This window comes from Stegastes partitus, unplaced genomic scaffold (genome assembly GCF_000690725.1).
Source record: "Stegastes partitus isolate 25-593 unplaced genomic scaffold, Stegastes_partitus-1.0.2 Scaffold468, whole genome shotgun sequence".
In the NCBI taxonomy this organism is placed as follows: Eukaryota; Metazoa; Chordata; class Actinopteri; family Pomacentridae; genus Stegastes; species Stegastes partitus.
Genome location: NW_007578199.1, coordinates 77,800 through 96,859, shown reverse-complemented (window position 1 = coordinate 96,859; position 19,060 = coordinate 77,800). Strand labels below are relative to the sequence as shown.

The window sequence follows — 19,060 nt, the reverse complement described above, 5'->3', positions numbered from 1 at the left end:
CAATAATATAATTCATTTGTGTAATTAATATTATTCTTGAGTTTAAACCTTAATATTTAAATTAGTCAGGTACATTTATATATTAAAAACTACTGTAGAGTCTTAACTTTAGGGTAATTCCATGTAAAAGTAAACAAATCTGAAAATGTTCCCACCTGACCACCTCAAAATCGGCTGCTTTTTGTTTAGTATATTAAACAAAGCCATTCAAAATTTTATCTTCATGGTATGAATATTTTCCAAATTACAGACCCTCAAAGCACAGAGGGGTGGGCTGAAATCTCTTGAATTTGTGATACTTTTACCAGGATTTTTGAGCCCTCAAAACTAAAAAAAAAAATGTCATGAGAATATGCCTATATCAGAAAATACTTTTGACACAGAAGGGATTGCGGATAGAAGATAAGTCTGGTATCAAAATGTAGGTAAAAAATGAGTCCTTGTTTTGACCAACCACCTGTCCCACATGCTGATAAGATCTTTGAAAGTTTACCCAAAATGCACTTTTAAAGTTTTTTCTAATGAATCATCAGAAAACAGAGAACACATCCAGGGCACACAATGCTTGTTTCTATGACTCTTTGTCATAGACATTAAACTGGTATAGTTTTGATCTTAAAACTATGTCATATCTAATGATATTGACACTCAGAGGTAATTGTTCGAGAGAAAAAAATGTGAAAACAAGATGTTGGCTGTGATTGTGATACTTAGAGTGAAAGTAAAATATATATTTGTATATGTATCAACTGATATTAGAAGTGTTTTTTTTTAACCCTGAAATCTTCATGCATCTGTCACCTGTACTCTAGCTATGAGGCTCAAAAATGTAAGTAAAAATAAAACACTGAAATTTGAATTATGTAGTCAAAGGGCCTCTTAATCTGCAGATATTCACAGTATGAAGATTACATTTTTACATGGCTTCAATAAATATACTAAAGTCATCCTTCTTCAACCTTTAGTAGAGGCTGTCTTAAGTTTAAGTATAGGAAAAGCTAAAAAAAACAAAAAAAAAACCTATTCTACATTTCCTAGAATGCAGCTTAAACAGTTTTTCTTCAGATTCTTCCTGCCAAATCTAATTTCATTGAAGGTCAACTCAAAACTCCAACAACTGAAACCTGTTGAGCTTAATATCACAGAAAATTAGAAAATGTGCAAATATTCATATGTGAGAATCTGATACTGGTGAAGTTTTTAAAGTTTGTGCATAAAAGGTGACTAATTATTACTATTATTGTTGTTACTATTGTTGCTGATGTTGTGTTGGTGTTGTTGTTGCTGGTGAGGTTTCCACCAAAGGGATCAATAAAGTTCTATTCTATTCCATTCTATTCGAAAGTAATTTATTCATTGTAAGAATTTTTGCCAATTCATTTTCTGTCAGTTAATCGTTTCAGGAACACTGGTCGGTTTCTGTGTGCTTGACAAAGTGGAAATGCACCAATTTTTTGTGTTTTTTTTTAAAACAGAAGTTTAGTTTCAATGTTAATGCTTCAATTTTTCTAGACGACTAGCATCACACATCAGTTCTGTATATGTCTGTTGTGTTATGAATTGTTCAGGTGTGTTTATTTCTCATGAATTTAAGTTAAAAGAAGAAAAACATCTTCTAACTCAAACTGTGAAGTTCTAGTCAATTTTACACTTGTTTCCTAGCAGCTTTCTCCTAAAATCTCTTTGTTTAATATATATATATTTTTTTAAAAACAGGGAAAAAAAACCAGCACAAGCAACATGTGGTGTATGAGAAACACATCATTTTAGTACCACAAGAGGTGTGGTTTATAAATAAACACCATTAATTTGCCAAAAAGCATCTTCAACTAATCTATGTGTGTAAAAAAAACCAATTAAACCAAGCCTGTTCTTAGCTATCTTCACTTGCAAATACATAAACACGAAAAAATCAAATCAAATCAAAATGTTTGACAAAAATATTTTTTTATACAACTGGAAAGAATTCTCATGTTGAAGCCTGGTTGATGTCTTATGTACATCTCTGGAGGATGTCTCAGATGCACACACTGTTTTTAACGTAAAGAAACCAAATAAATCTGAGATCAGATGACAAATAAGGAGGGAAGCAGAAAAATAACATATTCTAAAGCACTTGTTCTTCTCATTTCTTAATTTTTGTTCTGTCCTTTCCACTAAGTTTTGCCCTTAATTTGTAAATCATCAGATATTTTACTTCTTCAGTATGTCAAATAAAAGAAAAAAAAAACTCTGTAGTGACATCTGCAACCAGTTTGTTTATTCTAAAGTCTTAAAGCAAAGCCAGCCGTCAGCCCAAACTGGAAAAGACTTCCCTGAACCTAAACTGAAGACTTATTTGTTTTTTAAATAATCGTAATTGGGAATGCTAATAAACCAGATGTGTAACCAGAGCTGCATGTGCACATCATGATATTTGTCACAAATGTTGAAAACACAAACTAAAAAAACACTTAAAAGCACCGTGATAATGAACAAAAAAAAAGAGCCTGGGTGAAATCTATCAACTCTGACCATGTAGAACCAATAAAAGGAACATAAAGTCGATGATAGAAGACAGTCTCTGCAATTTTGGAATTATTCATGGAGCAATTAATTAAATATAGATGGATTTTTTATGCTTGCTTTCCCTAAGATATAATTCATAAAACTTCCTACATTAGCACTGTCTTTGACTTATGGGCCTGTGAAACAATGCTCGCTGTGAGTTGTGCGTCCTCGCTCAGCTGTGGCTAATCACAGATGTATTATAAAGATCTTGACCCCTATTATAGTCATAATTCCTCCAGCGGCTCTGCAGGCCGGTGATTGATTCAGTTCATCACACTCTGAACACTGTCCATATTAGAGGAGCTGCATGACTGATCACTGTACTTACTGGCTGCTAGCCAGCGCTGATAGAACCAATTATACCTGCAACCCAGCCAATGGCCCTCCTTAACCTGTGAAAATGATGATCTGGCGCTAATGAAGTGAGTGAATTAGTAATGCCATCTGTTGCTGCCTCGCCAACACATCCCTCATAGGCTGTAGTTTTCAAGGACACTGTATTTTTAAAAAAATAATAAAAAATAGATGAATACTCTCATAGCCAATTAGGGAACAGGACGAATGTACAGGAGTGCTATAATTAAGTCTGACTGGAGAATTTGAACATTTAGCATCCTGCTGTGCCTTTATTTTCACCTTGTTAGTCCTGTTTGTTTTTAAAATGGTTCAGGGTTGGAGGGGAAAGTTACAGAGAAGTGTAACTTCAGGTTGAGTCAGGCACAAGTTTATACAAGGTTAATACCAAGAGCCTGCAGTCATGCTGGTGGCTTTGTGGTGTATTGCGATAAATTCTAAAATTCTGATCTTAAGAGGATACATTTTCTTACATTTTCCATGCCAGTTTAGCATGTTAACGTGCTCATATAATCCTCATTCTGATGGGTGTGATTGAGTGTAATAAACTGCTGATTACTACTTTATTTAATAGAGGAATTTTTTTTGGTTCAAGCCTAATAAAATGGTGAAAAATACCAATCACAATCAACAACGGTCTGCTCGTTTCATACAATTAGAAAATATTTACATGGAAAGACTTCACATTTAAGAGTCTAGAACCACTTAAATTCCAGCTCCAGTCACTGTTTTAACCCTAAAAATGCATCTCTTTGTATCGGCTATTCCATATTCTTATTTTTTTCAAACAAAATAATCCCTTTCCTCCCTTAAATCGATGAAATGTAAGATCTTCTGCTATATGCAATCCCTCCCTCTCTTCACCTACCGCTTACTGCAGCACATCAGCTCTACTATAGAGCTCTCGCATCAAACTACTCTAATGGGAACTTGTAATATTGGAGTAATTTAGCCGTAGGTATTCGAGCTATTGTGATTCTGAAGAGCCCCACCCTGCAAGTTGACAGGATTGATTCCTTTGGTTTGTTACATATAAAGTCCCGGAAGGCTGAATTTGAGATCGTCATCAGTGCACTGCGGTTTATGTGGAAATACTCAGTCATGGTGTTGACTGTTTATTTTGCTCATGGTATGTTGTCCTGCATATAAAGACACCATATGGACATGTTAAACTTAAAAAAACACCCCCCCCCTCAGATTTCCAGCAAGAGCATCTTTAAATGAATTCCAATACATTTTTGTTAATCAAATTAATTGACTAGTCATGTCAGCTTTATTTGCACAATATGTCCATCTGAAATGTAGTGGAGTAGAATTACTGTATAACGTCTATACAGTCATGGAAACATTTCTTAGACCGTCATTGTTTTCTTCAATTTCTTGTTCATTTTAATGTCTGGTATCACTAAAGGTATATTACCTGAAGAATACAATGAACACAACAAAAAAAATGCAGCTGATTACATAATATTTTATGTTCTAGTTGACATGCTTAAGCTTAATTGTATTTCCAGGGTATATAAGAGGCCATTTCATGTCATAAGCAGCACTGCACATGCAAAGGCCTCGAGTGGCGTCCTGCTTACATTCAAGCTGTAACACAACTCGGAACTTGTCAGCTCTCACATAATGCCTAAAACAAAAAAAAAAATATGTGAAGTCAAAAAAGCAGCCATCTTGGCACTGCTGGAAATTGGCATGAGTGAGAAACAGGTAGCGAAAAAAACTGGAAAATCTGAAGATCTCCAAGACAGTCACTTACTACTCCAAGAAAAAACAAGCCCAACATGGTACTACCAAATTGCTAGCTGGTCACGGCAGGAAATGTCCTTCTACCCCATGAGATGACCGTTCACTCATCCATTCCTGTCTCAAGAATCGTTGTCAGACCTCCAGGGACCTTAAAAATGACTGGGCACTGTTGAGAAATGTGACTTGTTCGGCAAGGACAGTTGGAAACCGGAATGGAAGAAGCCCTTCATCAAGCAAAGGCAGAGGAAAGCCTGGTTACTCTTTGCTGGGGATCACAAGGATTGGACTGTTGATGATTGGGCTAAGGTTCTCTTCAGTGATGAATCCAATTTTCAGTTGATGCCCACTCCAGCCAACTTGCTGGTTAGGAGGAAGCCTGGAGAAGCCTACAAACTAGACTGTCTTGCCCCTACAGTAAACCATGGGAGTGGATCAGTGACAATCTGGGCTTGTTTCAGTATGGGTGGAACAGGGCAAATGCAATTGTGTGAAGGGCAAATGAACCAGGTCATGTACTCTTGAAAACAATCTTCTTCCATCAGCTGGAAAACTCTTTCCTGCCTTGAATGACTGGATTTCCAACTAGACAATGCCCCTTGCCACACAGCAAGGTCAGTTAAAGCCTGAATGGAGAACCAGAACATTGGAACCATGCCCTGGCCTGGTCAATCACCAGATCTAAAACCAATTGTAAACCTGTGGAAAATCATCAAACGCAAAATGGGGAACCACAAGCCCCAAAACAAAGCAAATTAGTTTGAATTTGTACACCAGGAATAGGCTGCTGTGACAACAGAACAATATCAGAAGCTGGTGGAGAGCATGCCAAGATGCATGGCTGCAGTCATCAAAAACAATGGTTATGCAATCAAGTACTAACTCCTGTGTGTATCATGTGACTGAAAACAGACAGAAAAGGGAACTCAGAATGCCTAAAAGCACTGTTACTGGCAGTACAATGCCATAGATATTGATGTAAGAACTTAAGTGATTTTGGTAATCAAGAAAACCACAGAAAGTGGCTCGATATCAGCTCTTTAATGAAACTCTTATCAGCTATTTTTGTTGTTACCAGGCATCAAAATGAACAAGAAATTGAAGAAAACATGGTTGGTCTAATAGTTTTTTCCATGACTGTATAATTAATAAAAATTTGAAAAATGTATCTAAGTACAGTACTTAAGCTACATGTTCCTGCTATATGTATGTACCAGATTTAATGGCAAAGGATCTTGCCATTAAATTTGAAACATTAAAAAACAAAACTTGTATGAAAGACTACAAAAGTCAACCTCATGGTGGCGCTAAATAAACTACTGAGCGCCACCATAGTTATCACCATTTATCCATAAATGTCTGTAAAATAATTTTATGAGAATCCATCCCAAAGCTGTTGAGATACGGCACTGATCAGGAATCCAACACAGAAACACAACGTGCTTGTTTTTTCTCACCTGTGAGTGAAAAGGACAACAACACCTTTTTTTTTTTTTAGGTGGAAGCAGATTTATGTCAAAAACTCTTATCCATGGCTGTACAACAGACGCAATGAATACAAATGAACCATAATAGCCACATTTTTAACATGCTAATAGCAAAAATCTGTCATCTTTTGATTACGATAAACAGAACGTAAAGAATTCAAAATGCATCTTATCATGTAGAACAAATTACAAACGTGATATGCATACAATACAGTGTGGAGACATTGTGAATAAATTACAGACTGTACATTTCCTTAAAATGTACGAATAAAGCAAATCACATAATTATCGAGTGTCAAAGAGAATGCGTTACTCTTACATTCAGGTTTAGCTCTCTGCCAGCGTCGTGGCTCGTCACAGTTTTCAATGCACAGAAACAGAAACATACATTTGAGGTACAACAAAAGAGACCAATTCATTTTCATCTGATTGATCACTTAACTGTATTTTTATACACAATACAGACCATAATATATTAAGCACACAATACACTGTATTGTCCGTATTTTTCAGAAAGGCAATCAGTTTGAGTGGAAATTATTGATTGCTCTTTGCAGTTGATCTTGCAGAAGACTGGAGAATATTCATACCCAGCATTTTGATGAAGTACACATCAGAAGTGTTGTGTTCTAATGAGGCAAACAAGCAACAAACAAGTTGGAAAAACTTTTCCTCTGCCGTCAGTCACGTCCCTCATTGCTTTTCTTTCATGTCAAATACACCTCCTTGATCAAGAAGGTTTTGCTGGTATCTGTTCTCCCAACGTCTTGTACTGTAGACATCTTTTCCCCAACTTGCAAAAAAGAAAAAAGAAAAAAAAAAGAAAGAAAAAGAAAAACAAACAAACAGGCTGCAGTGAAAATGAATTATTTCTGTCACGCTGTTTTTCACACTGAACTTATGTAGAAAAGGGAGCTACATTTTCAGGTGCTTTTTTTGGCAAGATTTTCCTGTGAAGTGTAAAAACACAGAGGACTAAAACACTAAATAAACGAACACTCTTGATATGACCTGCAACCACTCAAGATATCCACCCGAGGACAAACAGTTCATTAAGCCATCAACTTAACAATCTATCATGATCAGAGCGTCTAAGAAAGATTCCTGCTCGTGGGCACTTGTGGACAGCAGGGAGGAAACGTCAGCCAAGAGGCAAATTAAATTCACAGCTCTTTGTTCATACAAAGAGAATCAGGGGAGATTTAAATGTCGTTTGATGGAAAGTGCGGATGAGGCGGAGTCCTATCTCTGCGGCTGTTCAGACAGTCATCAGTGATAACTGTAGAGAAGCTGCCTTCCCTTACGCTTCCAGACGGAGAGAACGATAGGCCATTTAGAACAGTGTGGAGGATTAAACTGGAAGGTGATGAGCAGTGTTTCTCACTCTTTCACTCTCCTTAAAAATGGAAGAAAAAAAAACAAGCCTGAGATCTTTTGTATCACTCTTGATGCTGCCTATAAGTTGCTGGGTGCTAAAAGGTCGACGAAGCATTCATTTTCCACACACTGCTCCCAAAATGAAATGGCAGTTCTGTGCAAAATTGCACCACTAAAGCAGAGATTAAATACTGACCTTGCTCAGTTGTCAATGTCTGATATGTGGTTCTCTATCTGCAATACAAGAAAAAAAACAGGTCATCATATTAATCAGTGGGATAAGCTGGCATTCAGTCTTGTAAGTGGGCAACACACATTTGCTTTTTCCATGAAACCTCTAAAAACTGAACAGTACAATAGTCGTCACGGTGTTAAATGGTCTCTCAACGGACCTCGCAACAAAAAGACAGGAACAGTCGGATACACGCAGACAACTAAAATAAAAATCCTTACATATAAAATCTGCCATATGCAGTATAAGTAACAGAGCTGGTAACTGGTTCCCAAGTACAACATAAAGCATAAAGTGTGAATATCTGTATCTGTAGTTAACACTTCATTTATCACGAAACAGATGAACGCTGTAAGCAGAGAAGAATTGTTAAAGATTTCAGATAGAGTCAGTTTACCCAGAAAATCTGCATTTCCTGTCTCCTCCTCAGAGACATTATTTTCATTAAATCGATATGGGGAAGGGTTTTATTTTTTTTTTAGCTTGTTCTAACTTTAATGCCACTGGTATTTATTTTTGAGGGTGCTATCATTTATTTAGAGTGTGTCTTAAATGAGCAACTGAAAATAGTCAAGAAAAAAAATACACTATTTACACAAGTTTGAGTAACACTTGCAAAAACTTCAGCGACTGGCTGTTTTCAGGAAATGATTTACCCCTTTTATAAAATCCAAAGATAGACTTGTAATCTGTTTTTAAACATTTATGGGACTCTGCGGCCCGAGGCTGTGTGTCTCAGAGAGGGAAGGAAAATCAAAGTGTTAAGAGACGCAATGTTAGTTTTGGTCCTTTCATGGGTTTTCTTAACCAGGATAAAACAAAACAAAACAAAAAAATCTTATCATGTAAGGCAAAGCTTTTTATTCAACACAGATGAACAGAACAGTTACATTTTCATGTTTTGCGAGGTGAAAAAATGATTTAAACATTTCTATATTTTCCAAACCATGGTATCAAAAATACTGTTTTGCTGTTGCACCAAGAGGATAACATTAGAACTACAACCCTACCACCCCAGAAAAAGGCCAGCTGTTTCCCTCCTAAGCTATGCTGTCTCCTGGTTATAGCTTTATATTTAATGTACATACAGTCGTATGAAAAAGTTTGGGCACCTCTGATCATTTTCAAGATGCTCCTTTATAAATCATCGGTTGTTTTATTATTGCACACTTTCTGTAAATCCTATAAACTTCATTTCACTTCTCAAATATCACTGTGTTTGTCTGCTATATGATATATTTTACTGAAATTGCTGATCCGAACAACCAATGATTTATAAAGGAAAATCTTGAAAATGATCAGGGGTGCCCAAACTTTTTCATACGACTGTATATTATTAGAGCAGCGTCAATCTCTTAATCTACTTCTCTGCCAGAAAAAAAGTTAATAAACATATTCTCCCCAAAATGTTCAACTATCCCTTTAACACCTGAGATCATGACTTTACTTTCATAGACTACAGGCACATCAAGGGACGCCATACATTATAGATAAAGGCTCTCAAACGAACCGTAATCAAGCTGAAGACAGTATTTTTCCTTTACTTCAGAGACAGGAGAGCTCATCCACTCTTTGTTCAGACTCTAAATGGCTACTTGGCCTGCTTACCATGTCACTGGTGCCTTCATCTTCAAAGTCGTCTTCGCCGCCGTCCGTCATCTCCCCTGCCTCCACCTCAGCCGTCCCCTCCACTTCCTCTCCACCAGAGAGGTCTGCTGCATCACCATGGAGACACTCGCACACCTCCTCCTGTTTCCTCTGCATGTCTGGCAGAAGACGTCAAGACAGATGGAGAAGGACTGACACTTAACACCAGAGCACAAGAGATTTATTGTGTTTGTATCTTGTTTCATAATACAACTATCGGTCACTCAGTACACCTTTAATATTTTCTGTATCACTCAGCTCTCTCTCCTCTTATTTAAATACCCAGTGAGCACCATATTACTTATCCCCATGTATATATGGATGCTCCTCCAGCAGGCAGCTCCGCCCTTACCCTCCATCAAATCTTACCAGCATCACAACGATGTTGTCTCTCAATCTTTTCCAGCCTCCCCAGCAGTGAGTCGATCTTGGTCTTGATCTGTGACAGCTCCTTCTTGATTGTTAGGAGTTGGTCTGTCTTCACTGTAAGCATTCATAAAGTTAAAAGGCATAATTAAAGTTATCTTTTTTATTTATTTATTGTTTTTGCAAGAGACAGTTTCAGCAGCGACTGCTCTGCTCAGACACATCAACAGCCACTTTCATTTGTCAGAAATGTGGCTGAGACAGAACTGGTGAAAAGTTTATGATATTTCACCGTGTTGTATTATAGTGAGAAGCCTGATTAGTAGGTGTGAGAGTTTGAGCAGCACAACAGCAACAGTTAAACAATTAAAAGACAACCTGATTGTAATGAAGCTGATCTTCATTACCTATATGGGAATTCACATTCTGGAATAAATATAATAAGACAAGACAATGACTGTTGGATGAGTTTAATGAGTGTATCTTTGGGGCTGGCATGTGCTGCCGTGTGCTGTTTGATGGTTTCTCCTCGCAGCGCTGGGTGAGAGGCCTGGTGAGGCCTACAGGACAAAGAAATAACAGTTTTAATAACATGATTAAGTGATTGGATTTAATTAATAACTGAATGACCATAGAAGTGATTATGTGGCATTATTCTAAAAATGTGTGAATTGAAAAGTTTGTGACGTCTCACCTCTCTTTTGTCTCCTCAGGTGTTCCAGCCAAAAGAGTCCCCATGGGCTGGAACACCTTTTAAAAGGTTCCAAAGTGTAGATGAGGAGAGGGGGGGATAGTAATTTCTTCAGGTGATCAAATAGATACATTGTTTGATGAGGATGTCGGTAGTTGTTTTTAGGAAATAAATACTTAGTTTTAATGGTTGTTATTATAGTTCAAAGTAAAGAGGTATTGTATTTTTTTGTATTCTTGTGCTGGATTATTTTACGTTAAACCTTATGTTGGTGGACCTGAGGGGCTGGTTAGGGGCTGCCTATAAAAAGCTGGCAGTTGTGTGAGCGTGAGAAGAGAGGGAAGGAGCGCCGTAATATATGCCACCAGTTAACCGCCTTGCTTTGTTTTTTTTGGTTTGCTATTTGTCTTGTTTTTGTAAGGTGAGTGTCGGTGCATAAACACCCGGTTGGTCTGTACCTTATCTCGTCTCAAGTCTCCTGCTTTATCCAACCGCAAAACGGTCATCCTAACACTGATCTAACTTAATCACATTTTATTGTTACCAACAATAAGAAAACTTTGTCCACTAACATAAACCTGCATTAGCTGGTTTTAGGACCACTTGTAAACACAACAGTGACACTTATCAACTCATTTAAGCATCCAGCACAGCAGACACATTTAGAGTCTTGTTGTGGCCAATTTACAACTGATATTCACTGTCTTTGAGATCTGTTTTAACTCTGTTTGGGGAAATATCTGACTGTTTAGATAAAAGATTTTAGTTGCTAACTATGTCTGTCCATCAGTTAAATGCTCAGAAAACAGCTGCTGCAAGACAATAAGCCAAAAGATGCTAAAATACAACATTACATGTGGTCAACTGGGCTATCCCTAAAATAAAAGTACTGACTAGAGCAGCTCTCAAAAAGTAGAATCATTACCCAAACTGGAAGCCTGTTGAAAGCTTCCACCATAGTTTATAATTGATGTAAGCTATTTTGTGCAAGGTTGACTTTTTACTACCACTTCAAATGTGCTCACTTTTGATTTTACCTAAAAAATAAAGTCATTCAGATAATCTAGGTAAACCAGTCTAGACTGCAAATAATGATTTGATTAATTGTTTTGAATTCTGTTGTAATAACTGCTATTAAAAAGTAATTTCACAAGAAAAAAAAAACATCACTAGTTTCAGCTTCCTACATGGGATGATATTCAGTTTTTCTTTTTGGCCAGTTGGACATTTTAATAGTGAAACTGTGAAAGTTCTGGTAGTGCAAAATTATTTTTTATCAAACGATCAAATTGCACACTCACATACTGCTATGATTTTGAGAAGCTGTTTATCTATAACAGTCAATTTAACTTCATTTTGGACTGTTGCTTGGCAACTAATAATGAAAGCAATTCAGTACTGCAGCTGTAAACCCGTCCTATAGTGATATCTGACCATGACTATGCTGTGCCATCATTTCTAGACCACAGCATTCACTCTGATAAGTACATAACCATGTTGTAATAAACTAGAATGTTCTTTTAAACAGAGCAGGAAAAAGAGGAACAAAAAGGGATAAAAAAAACATACGTTTAGGGCCAGTGATGGAAGAGCCGACATTGAGTGGTCGGGAAGATGAGGAGGAGGAGGAGGAAGAGGAAGAACAGGCCCTGACTGGAAAGGAGGATTTGGCTCTGCGTGTGGATGGGACAACTAGCCGTGAACGTTTGATGGGGATCACAGCTCGGGTCGGGGGCACAACACGGCCGTGGTACTCAAAGAGTCTGAAGACACAAAAATAAGGCTGCAGTAATAGAAATATTCTATGACAGTGCAGAGAAATACAATTTTTTTTAAAAAGAAGGGAGAAGAAAAGTGTTTTTTTTTTTTTCCAGGAGTCAGTTAAATGTTATTGAAGCGACAAGAAACGCACCTAAAAGACATGCTGCAAAAGATGTCTGAACGACGGAGGTACATACTGAACAATGCCACATCTGTTCAATCAAATCCTGTTCCCAGTTGCTCACGACATATAAAATTGCCAAGATAGCAATAATGACTCAAAGCTGAAGGAATCAACTATCGGGGATATTGCAAAGTAGAGGAAGTAAACAAACCAATGAAAATGTCAGAATAAAGATACATTCTCTGGCTTGCCAGTGCAAATGACCAGCCGGGGGACTATCTGACATTCAGTATGCGCCTATGCGGATAAAAGCATCATTAGTAAGCCCAACGGAGAGGAATAAAAACCTCCCCAATATGACATTCATTATGCCTGTGATAATGTAGTTACTTTGCCTCAGATGAAAATGGGGCTGTTCTGCACAAAAATCATCTTTATCCAAGATCGGAAATGGGGGAGTAAGGATGTGTACACTAAAGGGCAAAATATCAGGAGAGAAGGGATGAAAGAAGTGAAAAGTTAAAAAGGACACAGCGTGCTGAAATTCAACAACACCACCAGTGAATCTATTTACATACCGGCTGTAGAAGTCGTCTCTGTAGTAGTCATAGTCAAACTCGTAGCCACTGTGAACATAAAACAGAGCATTTAGATTTTTCTGTTACATATGAATGTGTTTACAAGTGGAGTCAGAGAAGAAACAAAATCCCACCAGAAGACAAGTGGAAATCAAAACAGGATACACTGACATTTATCCTGAATAATTTATTCAGCGCTGTCTTAAAGGAACGGTTTGACGCTTTGGGAAATTCCCTTGTTTGCTCCAAATGAAAGGAAACCAGAGTCATGGTTGTATAGTAAAAACCATAAACAACAGAAACAGGAGGAAACCAATAGTCTGACTCTGCACCTCTAAGATGCACAAAGAACTAAAACTGTTGAAGAGCATTTGTTTTATCTGGACAAAAGTATTTTTTCCTTTTTCAGGTTGGTTGTGTGCCGAAGTGCTTCTTGTCTGAGAGAATTAACAGTCTCATTGCTAAGTGAAGCGAACAAGCTGCTGGCTTCATCCTTGAATTCAACAGCCAGATTTTCATGCAACGTTCCTACAGAAAGTCAATGAACGTTGTTTCCAAAAATGTCCAAAGGTTGCCCTGAATGTCAAGTATCTAGCAGCTGGTTAGCTTAGCTTAGCTTAACATAAGGACTAAGACCAGCAACTTCAGGAAGGTTCTGTTTCTGACTTAGAAAAATTCTGCCACATAGCTTTACTATAAAACCACAAAAGGCAAATTTTACACATTTAAAAAAAAAAGATTAAGTTAATAAGTTTTGACTGAAGTGCTGCTGGGTGGATCTTGTCAGCTTGTTTGGCTGCTTTATCCTGTTTCCATGTGCTAAGCTAAGCTAAGCTACCCTGCAGCTGGATGTAGCTTCACATTTCAACTCTCTACAAGAAAGTACATTTCCAAAGACTATTCCTTTAAAAGTTCTAAAAAAAAGAAGCTTTTTGTGTTCTTATTGACCTGCAAAGATGTTACTTCTTGTTCCTCGTTATTTGCTTCCAAGAAGGCTTGTAAGAAAAGAGCTAAAGTACAAACAAACAGTGCAAAAAAAAAAAAAAGTGGCACTAAAAGCAGAGGCAGGGAAGAGGCTGTTCCTTTATAAGCACCTGTCCTGTCAGTGAGCATCATGAGCACATTTTTTACAGACAGTGGAGGGTACGTACAACAGAAAAAGTAGGTCAGCAAAGGAATATCCAACGACACACAGAAATAAGGCTCACATGCTTCACACAGACCTGTAGAGGGATGAGAGAGGCCTCTTGGAGCCCATCTTAGGCCGGTAGGGCTTGGGCTCTCCTGCCATGTTGATATCTGGAAACAAAATGACAATAGAGGTCATGATGTGATACAATAGCAACATTCTGTATATGTCCTAATAGGAGAGTTTGCAGCTGCAGTGAGATCCTGTGAGAAATATGGGGGTAGAGTTTTTTTTACACCTGCATAGTTTAATCTTTTGAATATTATCTATGAAATAGCTGTAAAAATATAACAGATATTTCTATGTGCTTTGATGAAACATAGCTTTATGAGCTTCCAAGCAATTTCATTTAAACCAAATCTAACACTTCATCATCCTGTCAAAATTGGGTTACCCTTGAACTCGGCTCACACATTTAATGAAACACTTGCTAAGCGCCGAGACATGTAAGCACACACACTCACATTCTCGTTTCTTCACACTTTCATTTAGTTTGTAGCTTAAATTCCAAATGTACTAATGACCTGATAACAGAAATTGGAGATTTATATCTCAATTACAGAGATAACTTTTAACTTTATCCAATAACTTGGATAAGAATCACAGCATCATATTATGATGGATCTGGTTCATACCCGTGGAAAAAAATGCCTTCTCTAAAAATGCTTTTTATTTGTGTTGCTTATTCATTTTTCCTTTAACTATTTATAGTCTTTTAGTTTGATGGTCAGTTTAGCCTGAAGATTCTAAGAAAACTGGACCAAAGAAATCCTAAAATAAAGAACAAATACTTGTAGGTTCCTTATGAGCCCAAGTTAGTTACTCTATGAACAGATTTTTATGAAATGTTGTAAGAGTACAGATGGGAGCAACTAAATACAAAGACAGTTTGCATCTGAACATATACATTAAATATATTTGTTGTACATCGTTCCTATTTCCTTAATATATCTGTTACTCAATATTTTGTGAATAAGAAACAGCAATCCTGTCCCATGAATTTACTGATCAGTTAATCAATAAAAAGTCAGTTAAAGAATATTATATTCTCTAGTTAGTGGTTAATTGTTTAAAGTATAAATGTAAAAAATTTTTTTTTTAAAAGTGAATAAAGCTGCTCGCTATTTCAGCTTCACTTGTCTGAGCAACAGCACAAAACCGAAACATGTTTGGTTTACAGTGACATTAAACACAGAAAAGCAGAAAATCGTGACACTGGATAAGCAGAAAATAATAAATGGCACAAAGTGATTAATGAACTAATCAAACTTAAAGTCAACAGCAGAACTTTCAGTGAAGGCTTTTGTTAGATAGAGCTGTCTAAGCACCTGTCTGGTTCTGTGTGATGGGACTAACCAGGCGAACTGAGGGGAAAAACCATTGATTCATTTAAGGATTTCACTTCAGTTCACTGTAGCGCTTGAATAGACAGTAAAAACTTTGTGAGAGTTTTAAATGCCCTGAGAAACCGGAGGCAGCAATTGTGCAAAAAGGACTCTTGGTCAGCATTAGGACAGTAAAGAGAGTAGAAAAATAAAATGACGACTATGAAATCGGCTTCAAATGCATTAGCGGATGACTGTGACTCATCTGTACACACCTCAGGGCTCTTGTCATGACTGACAGCACCTTCTACCTGCCAAAAACCCTGATGCGTTAAACCCGGCTGGTATCACTGAGTTTAGTCTGTCGGCTTGTCGTCGCCACTTCAGCTCAAACTCAGCTCAAATCAGCCTTGAGTGCTGCTCAAGGTCATACACAAAAACACAAACAAAAATCAAACGCCCCCATCCCACGCACACACACCCAGGCTGACAGAGCAGGAGAGATCCCTTTCTGATGGGTGAGTCACCCTTGAGTCGAACAGATAAAACATCAGCTGTGGGAATCCTGCAGTACCAAATGTCATGACAGGAGCTGAAGTCAAGTTGTTTTGCCTAAAGCGCTGCAGTTTTTTTTGTTTTGTTTTGTTTCTCAGGGGCAGAGATGATAATGAAGTCCCGAGCTGCAATATTAACGCATCAAGCTGATAAATTAAAGAATGCAAGATGTGTCAGACTACAGTTTACAAGTTTTCCTCTGTCACACCTTTTCTCTTTGACTCACACATGCAAACACACTCCAGCAGCGGCACCTGCGCCTGGATCTTCCAACACATTGTCTGCAGATTAACCATGGTACTATGTTTGGAGCCCCAAATTCCTCATCCTCTCTCTTTCTTTCAGTTTCTTTCTTCCCCTCCTCGCACTCCCTAATGGACTAATGGACTGGGGATGTATCGGTAGCTCTCAGGTTCACAGGGACAGCTGTATCATTATCATTAGGATACAGGAAGACGTGAGGAATGGTTCGCATTGTAAAGCGTGCTCTACTCTGGTCCCCTGCTAGGGTCATTAAAGAGAGAGTGGAGCACTAAAAAGCACTCTAAAATGAACACTGCCACCTCGCAACACCCCCAGCCTCCACACCCCCCGACAGACACACACTGAGCCTCTGATTAATTACAGTCATTATACTAATCATATACAAAAGTGGCATGAATAAGTGTGTGTGTGCCTGCAGACTGACTTGTTTGTGCGTGTATCCATAAAAGTTGAGGCTAGAGATAGAGGAGATAGAGCCTGTGTTGCTAAGCAATAGCCACTTAGGACTTGATTGATACTATAAACAGTGTGCAGCATCGCTTTGAGGGGGAATATAAAAAGTTACTTTATACTGAAGCTATTATGAGCAGGTTGGCCACAGCAGAATAGCACCGAGGCAGACGCAGACACTGTAAAAACACTGGCCATCCCCTCAACTCCTGAGAGTCTACTCTTATTCAATGCTGGTACAAAGCAGAATATACTGCTGTGAGCTATTCAGAAGTGCAGTGAAAAACAGGAAAATGTGAATCCATGTGGGCATGTAAGCCAGTAACACTGCTGAATCTTTAAGGAGCAATGAACCAACCTGTTAAAAACTAATTATCACCTTAGCACTGATCTGTGCGGCAACATCTGAGGAATTCAAACACAGTATTCACCCTCCTCTCAGCTCTGTTTTTGGTCACCACCATCTTCAGAGAGAAATACAGTATCTGCATTTTTGTTACGAAATGCTCTGCTGTTTACATGACAGTTGCTGTCTTTTGGGGCTGAGTACCAAACTTAGTACTTTAAAAGATCCCCTCTGGTTAAAATCAAGTTGTGTTTTTTTTTTTTTTTTAAACCTTGTTAACAGGTCTGTATAAGACACAACATGAGGAAAATAAGATTTAAAATAAGTCACCAGATGTCCACTTTGGAACCGTAGTGGCAATCTAAAATAACAGATTCAGAAAGTAAAGGGTTTCTACGTAACAAACTCAAGGAGTCAATCCTGTCAACTTGCAGGATGGAACTTTCTGTATCATTATTATTCTTTAAAAGCTGTTTCCTGTTCTAATACATATGGCTGAATATCTCCAATATTACAACTTGCCATTGTGTGGCGTAGAGTAGTTTTACAGTGTCTGAGCAGAGTCAAAGGTGAGCTGGTGTGCTAGAGCTGCAGCCAGCGTGGAGAGAGAGAGAGAGAGAGAGGCAGGGACTTCACAGATCTGCACATTCCAGAGGAAGCAACAGTGTAGAGTTACATCTGAACCATTCTGAGGCATGAAAGGATTGATGTCTTGGGAAAAATAATCTAAACATGTCACTTTGATGCACAGAGATGATTCTTCAAAGGTTAACTCAACAACCAGAGAAGGACCTTAATGCTCACAACCGAATTAGGCTGGTACCTAACAGCTTGACTGGCTGTAAGGTATTAAGCAGGTATTGCACACCAGGTTGAAAATACTGCTGGTGAGAGCAAAGTTTGTGGGCTGGAAAACCAAATAATCAAAACACCAAAAGATGCTCCAACACTGGATGGAGTGGGTGATTATCGTCTGTGGGCTTATCACTACAAAACACCTTTTTCACACTACAGTCAGACACTAGAGCCATTGCTAATATCAGACTATTGATTAGAGCTGCTTTAAGGATTTTTAAAGAAGTACAACTTTGTTTATATGTTTTTAACATGAATGTATTTTTGATATTGATATTTTCAAAAAGATATTTGTAAAAGTGTTACAAAAAGACAGCATGTTCTGACAGTATGGGACATTTGAGATACGATTTACATAGAGTTTACTTGCCAGTATGTGATATTAGTTTCAGTCTTTTCTCTGGGCTCTCAGCAGGATCTTTCCTGCTTCTTTCTTTCCTTTTCCATCTAACAGAGCTAACCTGAACAAGGAAACACTCTCACAATTTTGTCAGTGTTATTCCTGCACAGTCTAGTTTACATTCTCTGAGGTCAAAGTGGTGTTTTCACACCGTCTCCTCTCATCTATGTACACGACGAATGCACCAATTGCAGGCTCGACAAGACCTCATTTTAACTGAGTGTCTCCGAAGGAAAAGATGGGGCTGAGTTCAGTAACAGTATTATCCATCCACACAGAATCCTTCAAGAAAACAATCATCACCACCTCAGGGCCCTCTGACACACTTTGGATTCATTCATATTAATGAAGCTGTGCTAAATTACCTGGGTGCACTGGTGTGTTACTGCATGAGTGCGTTTCTATTTTAGTTAGATATAGACCCCTCAGCTCAGCGTGCCCTTGAGCTCTTTGTCTCTGGAGGTGTGGACGCGTCATTATCACTGGACTGGGTGCAGACAATGAGCGTCACAGCACACACACATAAATCTGATTAAGTCCACTTGAATGAACCTGGTTTAAAAAGGTGGCTCGCCTGTGTACTGCTACTATTTAACCAAACACAATCTGACTCATTGTGTATGAGCAATCTTCCTCTTAAGCAGGGTTACTTTGATATGTAACAACACATTTGAAGAGACAAAACAACTGGGCTTTGTGACACCGTCCTCCTTCATCTGTGGCTCAGACAGACTGTGCAGTGGGAGCCGTGCTCTCTGTG

At 38.1% G+C, this 19,060-nt stretch overlaps 1 protein-coding gene across 1 annotated transcript in view; it reads right to left on the bottom strand.

The window, feature by feature from the left end:
* Nucleotides 1-6,136: 6,136 nt before the first annotated feature.
* LOC103360846 (RNA-binding Raly-like protein) overlaps nt 6,137-19,060 on the bottom strand; it is a 34,629-nt gene continuing 21,705 nt past the window's right edge. Inside the window, exons 2-7 of the mRNA XM_008286755.1 lie at nt 14,140-14,215; nt 12,917-12,964; nt 12,023-12,216; nt 9,766-9,879; nt 9,358-9,515; nt 6,137-7,751 (exon numbers count right to left, since the gene is read on the bottom strand). Of these exons, the coding sequence (XP_008284977.1) occupies nt 7,719-7,751; nt 9,358-9,515; nt 9,766-9,879; nt 12,023-12,216; nt 12,917-12,964; nt 14,140-14,215 (623 nt within the window). The 3' untranslated portion in view covers nt 6,137-7,718. The remainder of the gene's footprint in view (nt 7,752-9,357; nt 9,516-9,765; nt 9,880-12,022; nt 12,217-12,916; nt 12,965-14,139; nt 14,216-19,060) is intronic.